A 12,813-nucleotide genomic window follows, 5' to 3' on the forward strand; every position below is an offset into this window, starting at 1 on the left:
AACATTTGTGCACGGGTCTTACTCCTCATTCCATTCAAACAAAATATATAGTATTCATATCATACATGACATACATACATTAAAGCATAACTATACCTATCAATGCATAGTCACATTCATATACCAATCATTATAGCACAAACAAAAACAAAAAAACATGGCATAATCATTCGTTGCATATAACTAGGCACTCATATATGCATCTTCACATTATTCTTCCTATAAGCACAAACAAATAAACACACAAACAAAATATTGCATTGCATATAACCAAACATTCAAACATGCATCTCTACATTATTCTTCTAATAAGCACAAACAAACAAATCAAACATTGGATTGTATATAACCAAGCATTCAAACATGCATCCCTACATTATTCTTCTAATAAGCACAAACAAACAAAAAATAATGCATTGCATATAACCAATCATTCAAACATGCATCCCTACACTATTCTTCCAATAAGCGTAAACAAATCATTGCATTGCATATAACCAAACATTCAAACATGCATATCTACATCATTCCTCTAATAAACATAAATAAACAAACCAAAAATTGCATATCATACATATCAACATATATTTATATGCAATGTCTGCATTAACAATCGGTGTGGAACATTACATTCCGCAAGTAAATTTTATAGCTTCACATTAAAACCTCCATTATGCCAACACGGGTGCCTCAGCAAGTCCCTGATTGTTTATGGTAGCATGGGTGCCTCAGCAAATCCATGATTCTTTATGGCAGCATGTGCCTAAGCAAATCTCTGATTACTTATGCAGCATAGGTGCCTCATCAAATCCCTGAATCATTTTGGCAGGACGGGTGCCTCAGCAAATCCCTGAATCATTTTGGCAGCACGGGTGCCTCACCAAATCCCTGGATCATTTTGGCAGCATGGATGTCTCAACAAATCCCTGAATCATTTCGGCAACACGGGTGCCTCAACAAATCTTTGAATCATTTCGGCAGCATGGGTGCCTTAGAAAATCCCTGAATCATTTTGGCAACACGAGTGTCTCAACAAATCCCTGAATCATAATAGAAGCACGAGTGCCTCAACAAATCCCTGAATCATTTTGGCAGCACGGGTGCCTCAGCAAATCCCTTAACATTTTGGTAGCACGGGTGCCTCAGCAAATCCCTGAATTATTTTGGCAACACAGGTGTCTCAACAAATCCCTGAATCATTTTGGCAGCATGGGTGCCTCAGCAAATCCCTGAATCATTTGGGCAGCATGAGTGTCTCAACAAATCCCTGGTTCATCACGGTAAGCGCAGGAACTGCCTCAACAATTCCCTCGTCCATCACGGCAAACGCGGGATCCGCCTTAAAAAATCCCTAGTCCATCACGGCAAATGCGGAAACTGCCTCAACAAATCCCTGGTCCATCATGACAAACGCGGGAACTGCCTCAACAAATCCCTCGTCAATAACGTCAAACGCGGGAACTGCCTCAACAAATCTCTGGTCCATCACGACAAGCGTGGGAATTGCATCAACAAATCCCTGGTCCACCAACAAAGCATCGATATGCTTCATCAACATTCAGTATCTTCCCAATGGCCTTTTTCTGAGCCTTAACAAAAAATAGCGTTCATTTCTTTATTGATTACTTACCATGACATCTCTCAAACCTTGATTTTCTTGCTATCAGGTAAGTAACAAGTAAAGAGAGGCAGTTGTGAACACTCATTTTTGTCCGGCCGAGAAAAAGCCCAAAACATTTTTCAAAAAAAAAGTAAAATAATAATATTAAATAATAATACCAAATCTAGATTGATAAAGTTCCTAAATCTAAGTGATTAAGTTAAGTGGAAATTCAAAAAATAATAATAAATAAATCAATGTTCTTAAGGTTCCTAAATCTAAGTGACTAAGTTAACCGAAAATTCAAAAATAATAATAAACAAATCAATGTGGTTAAGGTTCCTAAATCTAAGTGATTAGGTTAATCAAAAATTCAAAAATAATAATAAATAAATCAAGTTTGTTAGGGTTTCTAAATCTAAGTCTTTAGGTTAACCAAAAGTTTAAAACAAAATTAAATTAATTCACAAAAAATGATTTTTTAGAAAATAAAATTTTGAATTAAGAATAGGCCACTATGAACCCACATTTTTTTTCTTAAAAAGAGAGGAAAAAAGAGGAAATTTGTTTTTGCTATTTATTTATTTCGAATTTTCAAAATTTTGAATATTAAATGTATAAAAAATAATTAAATTTTATCTTATCCATTTTTATAAAGATTTTCGGATTAATTAAAATAACTAAATAAGTAAAATACAATAACAACCAAATTTGAATTTGAAAATGAGTTAACAGAAAAATTATTAAAATAACATTAAAATAGGATGGTCAAACATGTTCTGTTAAGATCTCTTAAATTAAGTGATTAGATTTATCGAGAATTGAAAATTAGTTAGCTTAAGTTTATGTTAAGTTAATGTTAATTTTTCCTATAAATAGCATAATCTAGGTTTAGAGAAAAAGTTGTTTTTCAACAATTCCAACATTCTCAAAAAATGCTTCATCCATTCCCAACAATTCCAAAAAATACCCAAAAGAAAGCAATTCAAAAAAAGGATATACTGTAAATACACTAGAAACACTACAAATATATGTGAGAATGCCCTTTGTTTAAGAAAACACGTTGGGTGAGAGAAAGTGCAAAGCTTAGAGATTCATTGTGGATGAGAGCATTTTTGGCTCTACGCATTTGTTTTGACAACAATCCAGGACCATGGATTGTGCATACTCTTTCTTGTCATAGGTTGACTTCACTCTATCCAGTCATAAGGTGAAACACGTCCCAGTTACAATGCACCCAACTGCACTAGATCTACCCTCTTTCTTCTGGTTCCTTATTCCATGCGAACGCGCTTACAACTAGCTCGGTGCACCATTGCTTTTAACCAGTCCCATAGCGACACGTGTCCCAGTTAACACTGCATAATTTTCAAGTCATTAAGGAGCAGACACATTGCTTTTCACATCTGCATTTGTTTTCACCGGATCATTGCTCTTATAAGGTTTTATTTTTCTTCTCTTTTTGCATTATGTTTCTATTTATATGTTATAAAATCAACATCATTTAGCAAATAAAAATGTCATTTATTTAATATCAAACAAAGATTCGATCACAGAAATAAAAATAAATAAATAATTTTGGAATAAATAACTAATAACAAAATGATTTTTTTACCGGCTAATTAACAAACTTTTTTAACCTAACAAAGTGATAACAAAAATCCTTTTTATGAACACATAGTAATAACAAAAAAAAAGAATAAAAAAAGTCCTTTAATATAATTAACCCTCAACCAACTCTTTTTGAATTTAAATAGAAATTTGTTTTCTAGCCAAATAACCATAATTTTTTTTACTATAATTAAAATTGTCATTTGTAAAAACATTATTTTTTCTAGCCAAATAACCATAACTTTTCTCTTGTTGTGTTGCTCACTAGAGTTCCTTGTAAGGCGCTAATATCCATTTGGCTTAGGTTGTTTGATGGCTTATCAACTGAATCCCAATCTCAAGCCTGAGTCTCATCAAACCTCATATCTCTACTATATGATATGACATTAGAGTCTGGATTGTATACCTTGTATGCACCAGTAGAGTGATATCTTAAGAAGATCAACCTTTCTCCTTTATCATCCAGCTTTCTTCTCGTGTTGTCAGGGATATGTTTATAGCATATTGCCCCAAACACCTTGAGGTGTTTCACACTTGGCTTAACACCAGACCAGGCTTCTTCTGGAGTCACTTTGTTCAAACTTTTGGTGGGACATCTTTTTATTATGTAGGTTGCTGTTGCCACTGCTTCACCCCAGAACTTCTTTGGTAATCTCTTTGTCTTTAGCATACTTGCCATATTCAGGACTGATCTGTTCACCCTCTCTACTGCTCCATTGTGTTGAGGAGTGTATGGTGCTACTATCTCATTAATGATGCCTTCTTTGTGATAGTAGTTGTGAAAGTCATGAGATACATATTCTCCTCCTCCATCACTCCTTAGCAACTTGAGTTTGCTACCACACTGCTTTTCAGCCATTGCTTTAAAGCTTCTGAATGTGTTGAAGACCTCATTCTTTCTCTTCAGCAGAAAAATCCAAAGCTTTATAGTAAAGTCATCCTTGAAAGTTACAAAATAGTTGTTTCCTCCAAGGGACTGAACTTCTAGAGGGTCACATACATCAGTATATACTACTTCCAATGGCTTGGTCGTTCTAGATGATACCTGTGGCTTAAAGGAGTTCCTTGATTGCTTACTGGTGATGCATTCTTCACACAATTCAGTAGGAATCCTGATGTTGGGTAGTCATGTGACCAATCTTTCTTGACTCAACTTTTCTAAACTTTTGAAGTTTAAGTGTCCAAGTCTGTGGTGCCAAATCCAAGTCTCCTCTGTTGTGGTCTCTAGGCATCTTCTGTCACCAAGGTTGATGCCAATTTTGAATGTCCTATTATGTGAGAGGGGAGCTTTCATGATGAGTGCATTCTTCTTATTGAAAATCTTCAGCATCATATCTTCCATTCTCATCTTGTACCCTTTTTCTAGTAGTTGACCCAGACTTATCAAATTATTCTTCATCTTTGGCACATAGAGTACATTTGAGATATATGAGTTGGATCCATCTTTTCTTCTTATCAACACCTTGCCAATTCCTTATGCAATGATGTAACTATCATTTGCAAATCTTACCTTGGTCTTTACTGAACCATCAAAGTTCATGAACCACTCCCTATGTCCAGACATATGGTTTGAACATCCTGTATCCAAATAACAACTATTGGATGAGAAATGTTGATCACCCTTTGTATTGATCATTAGTAGTTTCTCATCTGATGTGCGTAACTCCAAGTCAACCACCTCACCTTCTGCCATTAACAAGACTTCTTCATCCGAGTCTTCTTCCTTGGCTAGACTTGCCTCTGTATCTTTACTCTTCATTCTGATGCAAAGTGGCCCCATCTCTTGCAGTTAAAGCACTGAATTCTGCTCTTGTCCTTCTTCTACTTTCCATTGAGTTTATAATTTCCCTTCCTGGCATTTCCTGACTCCACCTCTTGACTCAAGTCGGTGGAATTGTTCCTTGGAAATCCCCTTCCAGTGTGGTATGGCTTCTCCTCGTCAGTCTTCCTTCCCGAGTTCCACTTGCCTATTTCTTTGTTGAATCTGTCAAAGTGTTGTAGATTCTTCCTCTTCTTGAATTGAGCACTTAGTGCTTGCTGAGATTGTCTGTCTGTTTGTCATTCTTTCAAGAAATCTCTGCTCGTGTGCTTTAAGTGACCCTTGTAGCTCATCAATATTGAGGTTGTCAAGATCCTTTGATTCTTCAATTGCAACCACAACATGGTCAAATTTTATAGAGTTCTCAAGATCTTCTCAACTATGCTCTATTCATGTATTTTCTCTCCACAACCTTTCATTACATTGATCAAGGTTCTGATTCTTATGAAGTAGTCTGCTATGGATTCTTGTTCTTCCATTTGCAGTAGCTCATACTGCCTACGCATCATCTGCAGCCTCACTTTCTTCACCTTTAGTCCACCTGAATAACACTTCTCTATGATTTCCCAAGCTTCCTTAGATGTTGTTGCTGCAGATATTCTCTCAAAATTCGCATGATCCACACATTGATGGATTAAGGCAATCTCTTTTCTTTGCATCTCTGAATTCCACCTTCTCTGCTTCGGTTGAGTTTTCATCCAACTCTTGAACCCCTTGTTGTACAACATCAAGGCAATCTTGAAATCCAAAGATAGCCTTCATCTAGATGCTCCAATGATCGAAGTTCTTCCCATCTAAGATGGGTAAATTCATACTGAATCAATTTGATGTAGTCATACTTCACTTTATTTGAGTTAACTCTTGATCCTTGCACCCCGTGAGTTCCTTATCACAAGCTTCCTTTGAATTGTTGAGGACTCCACCACAAGCTCCTTGATTATATGGCTCTTGATACCACGATTATGAAAGAAGAATCATACGAAGAAGAAAGAAAGAAAATTGAAGACGGGTTGAAGATGATGAATAGTAGAGAAGACAGAAATGGAATGAATTTTCTATTTATGGTAAGTTTCAACTACCAAGTCCAATTACAAATACAACAAAGCCCAATTAGTTTCTACACTAAAGCTACTTGAATTACATTGAGTTATACTTAACAAAATCTTGACCCTTTTGTTGAATGACTCATCCTTGGATCATCAAGCAAGATGTTTAAGGATTTAATGGAGATATGACAACTTGAAGGATAGATATTCATGATAATATTCACAACATGGTTTGTTTGGTTGCTTTTAGAAAAAGATGCATCAGAAAGATCCTAGTCAATTTATAAAAAAAACTATAAAATGTATGAAATGGGTAGTTTTTAGTGGTTTAGGGAGAGGTTAATGTATCGTAAAGAGCAAGATTCCATATTGAAAGATCTAAATATGGGAAAAAACTTTCTAAAAGTTTATTGCCATGTCTTCCTGCAATCCATTGGAAAACTACACTTTATGCAAACATGTAAGTCAGCTACAAATTAAAATGTGAAAGATGACGTACCTGAGCCACTTGATTTGTTTTTTAGGAACTCATGGTTGATTTTGGTACCTTCTTTTCTTGAATTGCTTATGTGAGGATGTATCATCAAAGCTTTTTGAGCTGGCATTTTAACTTTCTGTTGCTATCCCTCTTTATTCAACAATGTAGTAGTTTTCAATCAACAGTCTGCTAAACCTAGGTTGCCTGCTTGTTGTGATAATTTTGCTTCACTAACAAAATACAATGGACCACTAATGCTTTGCTTGTTGTTGGTCCTTTTCCTCTGCTGAGACTGCCTTACAATTCCAATTCAATTCCTCCAACCTCTATGTTTTTTGTATATCCTATGTATTGTGTGATAGCTCTCTTTCTTCTATGTTGTCTGTATATATCATGTGTATATGTCCATGTATGTATGCTCTCTGATTTTGGTATGATATGTGTATATTGCTTTTTTTGTTCTGCTCTTTTTTCTATGTGGTGTGTATTTATTTTTGCTTATGATTTCGTTGTGATGATGGTCTCTCTGTGTTTTATATCCCACCTTCTTGTGTATATGTCTCTTGCCTTTTTTAATTGATTATGGCTTCCTTTTGATGTGTGGAACCCCTTATGTTGCCAAGAAATATAACGTGCATTGCTTTTCTATCTTCTTCTGACTGCCCCATTTAAGGTTGGTTATGAATATTGCCATTTATGCTTCTTAGAATGTGTAACTGAAAAGAGGAATATGACATCTGGTTTAAAGCTATTTAGAGCCATCTCATGTGTAACTCTCATGGATTAGTCTTTTTTCTTGGAATTTTATCATATGTTTGATCCAATTGTAACCTTTATTATTCATGATATTTGTCCATCATTATTATTTATACCATTCTGAAACCTTTATTATATCATCATTAGTGTGCAATTGTAACCGTTCTGCAGTTATGGATGATGGAGCTGTTACTAGCCAGAGTTCCCAAGAGTCTTCCGAGAGGAACAAAGAAACTCTCATCTACTTTCTCATAGTCTTCATCTTCGGTTAGGATCAAGCGGGCCCCAATGATTTATTTGGCCTATGCTTTTAGAGTCAAGTTGAATTATATCATTATTCTTGCAACCAATTGCTATCAATACCATATATATTCCAATAAACCTTCTCTTCATGAGCAATGTGAGTTAACTTCATGAAATGAACACTGAATTTGTTGTAATAAAACCCATCATACCAAAAATGCTTAAGCAAAGTAAAAGATATATGCTATATACAAGGTGTTGGAAAAAAGGATAAGGTGAGTGCAATGCCAAGATAGTATATGCAGTATATATTTGTGAAGCAAATATTTTCATCTACGGCTTATAGAGATGGATAAAAAATTATTCTCCCCTTTGTGCATGTTTTATTTCACTTTTCTTCTTTCTTTCTGTTTCAACTATGATATACTTTTGTAACAACCAAATTATTAAGTTTTTTACAAATATAACTACTAATAGTTAAAAATTTAAACTGACAATTTATTACAATTCAAAATAAAACCATTCGTAATTAAATAACCATTGGTTATAATTCAAAGATAAACTTGTTTCTACAATATTTAAAAATATTCATTTTTTTTGTTATTTTGAAACTTTGTATTTTGTTTGTTTTATAAATAAGCCGGATAAAATTGAGTGTTCACAGTAAAGGAGGATTAATTCCTATAAATCCCAACAAATATTAATAACCAAGGAAGGGTAGCTTTTCAATGTCCCTGGAGAATCATACTGCTTCAGAGGTCCGCTAAGATCTTCAAAGGGATTTTAGGAAAAAGCTAGGACAAAAACACCGCAGACCCTCATTCGTATCAATAATAAAAAAATAAGCAACAAAATCACGAGGAATAATTAGAAATAGGATGTTGGAGACAAGGAGATGTAATGGGAATGGAAACACAGTTTGAGTCTGTATATCCATTCTCCTCAAAGCCATTTAGTCAGGCCACGATTGAAGCCCAAAAAGTCCTTGTTGGGGAATAATTTGCTTGAAAGTACACTAGAGTAAAAAACAAACTGACTCCGAATAAAATATGTTTTAAATACATTCATGTTATCAAACTAACACTCTCACAAAGTGATCATTACACCAAATAGTGCGGACGTGATGATGGGGTACATACATTAGTATCTGCTGCTTCATCGGTCTCGAAGATGACAAAAATTCAACTATTTCAAAAGTCTCTTTAAGATTTGATGCAGTGCGGATATTAGTTTCTACTGCTTCGTCTATCTTGAACATGATAAAATTTCAATTATATTCCAAAAATCTCTTTGAGATTTAATGCGATGAAGACATTAGTCTCTCTTGATGAGAATATTATTTCTATTAATTTTTAAAAAATAATATTTGAGATTTTGTGCGGTGCAGACATTAGTTTATGTTATTTCACCTATTTTAGAGACGACAAAATTTAAATTATATTTCGACCAATCAATTTTCGAACCAGAACTACTTAGTCTTGATTTCCCTATTGTACCGAGAGATATGTAGGAGCAAGATGAACTGTTGTCATAATAAAAATAAAAAATAAAATATTATACTTTAGTAATTAAGTTTTTAATAATTAAATTTGTTTAAGGGTAAAAAAATCAATTTTATTAGCGATGGTACCGTTTTAATACGGACAGAGGAAGTGCTAACATCTTCCTCGATCTGTAATTGACTCTCGAGCTCAGGATCTTTGTTTAAAGACCATTTTATTCCAAATCGGGCATGGTAGAGAGTTTTCTACGTTTTAACCGCAAAAAACGTAGTGGTGACATCAAATCAATTGAGAGAGGTAAAAATCGAGTTCGCCTCTTCCTAAGTTGTAGAGCCGGTCTTCCAACTGAAAATCGGGTTGCGACAGACATAGTAGGTCAACACTCTTTTCGCATAAAAGGCAGGCTTGATATGGTTTGACGTTGTGATTAAGGGCATCTTTTAGTATTTGGATTACATGCAATGATATTATCTTTAACAATGAAACTCCATATGTGGTTGCAATGTTGGATCTATTAAAAGTACATTCTTGCCAATGGTTCATGAGCTTTACAAGGAACTCTATTTGCTTTAGTAATTAGTGTGTGAGTCCATTTATTATTCCTGGGAGCAATAAAAGGTTCTGTTTTGTTCAGGTTTTTGTATTCTTGGATTGGTTTGTTGTTTCATTTTGTTGATTTGAAATTAATGCCCCAACAAAGTAGAATTCTAATTATGATCAATTTTGGGTTGGAGGTTGACATTGTAGTCAGTTTATGAGTTTTCAAAGTCTTGCTCATAGATCATGGAGGACAACAATAGGGAAAACTAGAGAATTAAATTAATTTTTTCTTAGTGTTGAAAGGATCACAATTCAATTGTTGTCTCATATTTTGTTTCCCACCAGATGCCAATGTCTTATGGTTTCCAACATATTGAATTTAACTAGATATAGTAAGATGTACATTTTTATCACATGGAGTGTGACACAAAGTGTAGTATACTATTTTTTTCCGGATACTCTCGACAGTACTATTTTCATGGAACTGCAGTTTGCACAAAACAATGGTTGAGAAATAACTAAGGATCAATATTGGACTGTTTGAAGCATTGAAGGATATTAAGGGCTTGAAGCATCAACATAGAGACATAGACAAATTGAAAGCAATAGAAAAGGGATTGAATGAGAAGGAGAGAATATGTCACACTATTGACATTAAGGATTCAATACCCACTATGGGCTGAGATCCTCTAATATACTAGAAAATTTAGTACAGAACAATTCTAACATGTAACAACAAAAAACTTTAAGAGCTCAAATGTTTTATTATTTTTAAATTAAATAAATAAAAATTTATAAATTTATTCATTCTCTCACATTCTAATACCAGCCGGGTTAAATACTAGAAAGGATCTCATCACACCCTAAATTTATATCAACATCCAATGGGTTTTGGGAGTAGGAGGGTAACCCAACCAGTACAACAAATAATAGTTTACTAATATTAATAAATTCAGGATAAAGGATCAATACTCCAACTCATGAAGAAAAATCTAGCATTCTTAGATCTGAATATTATCCTAGATCAAGAAGTGTATTGAAATGATTCGAAGAATTTAGCAACATATAGCTCTTCATTTGTTAACATAATTCCGTTTGCCAAAAATTGAAAACCAAATAATTTGAAAATATTCAACAGTAAACTATAGCTAATTCACAAATTTTATGAAGAAAATCAAGATTTTATACAGTACTCCATAGTTAAATATAATCCACAAAATACAAAATTTTTGGCATCATCTTACAGCTCCAAGCCCATACAACTCATATGTAGAATACTAAAGAACTTATGTTGATATGACCATTTCATAAGGATAAATCATAAGATTTAAAATTGCACTCAACAATCGCAATTACATTTTTTCTAGTCTCCATAACAACATTATGATATCAATTGTGATTGCGGTAACCATATTTGATAAATGTTTTAAAATTATAGTGAACGCAAACCTAAAATTTAAATCATAATATACAGATTTGATACTTTAACGACATAAGAACACGTTTTGAACATAACAAACCAGCATAACCCAGACCATTATCTAGACCCGTGTTGAAGTTTTAGACTAGGCTAAACATAGTAACTAATTAAGCCCCTGATTCCCAAGAGGAAAATAAACTTAATGTTTCCCAGGAGCCTTTGGATGATGGGCTGGATTTGCTCTTGTTCCAGGGTAGTCTGCAACATCCAACATCATTCTGTTTTCTATGACTCCTTCCTCCATGTCAAATTCTTCATCGTTGTTCTTTAACCCTACAGCCAGATTCTCCTGCAGGTTAAAGAAGATCACAATAAAAAATTGACTTGTACTGGAGTATGCATTTGTTACAAAATAGAACCAGTAGAGGAAAACTAAAATAATAATAGGGATGATTGATGACAACAGTAACCATAGTAAGATCAATGGAAGAACAACGGCCTTAATTAATTTGGTTAAAATTTTGGACTAGTCCTTTTCTAATTGCATTCCTCAACTAGGATTGCAATAGCAACATTGTATTGTAGTTTTGAAAGTCTTTATAATAACATCCAAATCAGCAGACAATTTTCTATAATTGTGGTAAATGCAACATACTTTCAGCGGCAATTCAAATGATTGATGTGACATCTTGCTATCAAATTTCATATTTTGAGATTATTGATGATCATTTGAATCATTTAATTTGAATTTTCAAATGTTAATTATTGAAGAGAAAAACTGATTCTGTCATGTAGCTAGGGCACCAGACATAACCATGTTCCCTTAGAGGTTACTTTGCAAAAAAGTCTTTTAATTTGGAATTTTTAGGAAATATGTGATAACAATGTGTCTTTCTGGAAAGAAGGAACTTTAGAGAGAGAGGGGGGGGAGATGGAGAGAGAGAGAGGGAGAGGGAGAGGGAGAGGGAGAGGGAGAGGGAGTGGACCTTAGGAATATGATCTTGCACAGATGATGGAACCATTTTCCTGATCATGGAGCTTCCTATAGATTCACAAGGTAAATCAGATTATATATCTGAAATATACTTTAAGAAACCAATAAAGTTCTGCAGCAAAACCCTAATGCCTAATTATAGGAGTAAAAGCCTTGATACTTACTGGTTGCAGGAACAGCAGCAACATATACAACACAATAAAGGCTAAGAAGAATAACTAGAAGCCTAAGGAGGGCATTGTTCTCCATGATATGAGAGTAGACAGAGATGATAAGAGAATGAAAGAAGAGAGGACTGGAAGAGGCAAAGCTTGGTGAGATGGGGGTAGTAGGGTGGAGAGAGTCCTTATATAGAAGGAACGGATATGTTCTCTCTCAAATTCTCTTAGAGCCAATGAAAAAAAAAATGAGAATGTAATATTATGCACTATCGGGTGTAATATTTATGATGAACTGAGAGTTTATAAAATTCATACATTGTCAATGCATACATGTTTTTTTCAGAAAAATAAAAATTATATCTAATAAAAATTTTAAACTTTCATTTTATTGTCGACTTTCTTTATTAGCATTATTATATGAAACAAGATTTGAAACAACATATATCTATTCATATAAAAAGGCTAGGATAGAATTATTGAATTAAATATATGTAAAGGAGAAAACTATATGTGCACTAGAGCAAAGTAATGTGTACGGCATGATGACATGCATCCCTTAGGCATTTTTCTAAGTCGACTTATAATTAGTAATGTCCTTGTCACATACCAACTAACATGGGATGAAGAGTTCTGATATTCCAAC

General features: G+C 34.1%; 1 protein-coding gene across 1 annotated transcript; it reads right to left on the minus strand.

Annotated features, from left to right (window-relative positions):
* Window positions 1-11,094: 11,094 nt before the first annotated feature.
* Window positions 11,095-12,258, minus strand: LOC109337394. Its single transcript, XM_019574356.1, has 3 exons — window positions 12,174-12,258; window positions 12,002-12,057; window positions 11,095-11,364 (listed from the first exon to the last, which is right to left on the minus strand). The coding sequence occupies exons 1-3, from the start codon at window positions 12,256-12,258 to the stop codon at window positions 11,215-11,217; spliced, it is 291 nt and encodes a 96-aa protein (XP_019429901.1). The 3' UTR covers window positions 11,095-11,214.
* Window positions 12,259-12,813: the final 555 nt, after the last annotated feature.

Source organism: Lupinus angustifolius, unplaced genomic scaffold (genome assembly GCF_001865875.1).
Source record: "Lupinus angustifolius cultivar Tanjil unplaced genomic scaffold, LupAngTanjil_v1.0 Scaffold_5_197, whole genome shotgun sequence".
NCBI lineage: Eukaryota > Viridiplantae > Streptophyta > Magnoliopsida > Fabales > Fabaceae > Lupinus > Lupinus angustifolius.

Excerpts from the sequence above, each read along its gene's own strand:
- LOC109337394 (XM_019574356.1), bottom strand. The coding sequence starts at position 12,258 with ATGGAGAACAATGCCCTCCTTAGGCTTCTAGTTATTCTTCTTAGCCTT. Across the intron at positions 12,058-12,173 it reads TGCTGCTGTTCCTGCAACCA|GAAGCTCCATGATCAGGAAA; the intron begins GTAAGTATCAAG and ends GTGAATCTATAG. Across the intron at positions 11,365-12,001 it reads TGCAAGATCATATTCCTAAG|GAGAATCTGGCTGTAGGGTT; the intron begins GTCCACTCCCTC and ends TTTAACCTGCAG.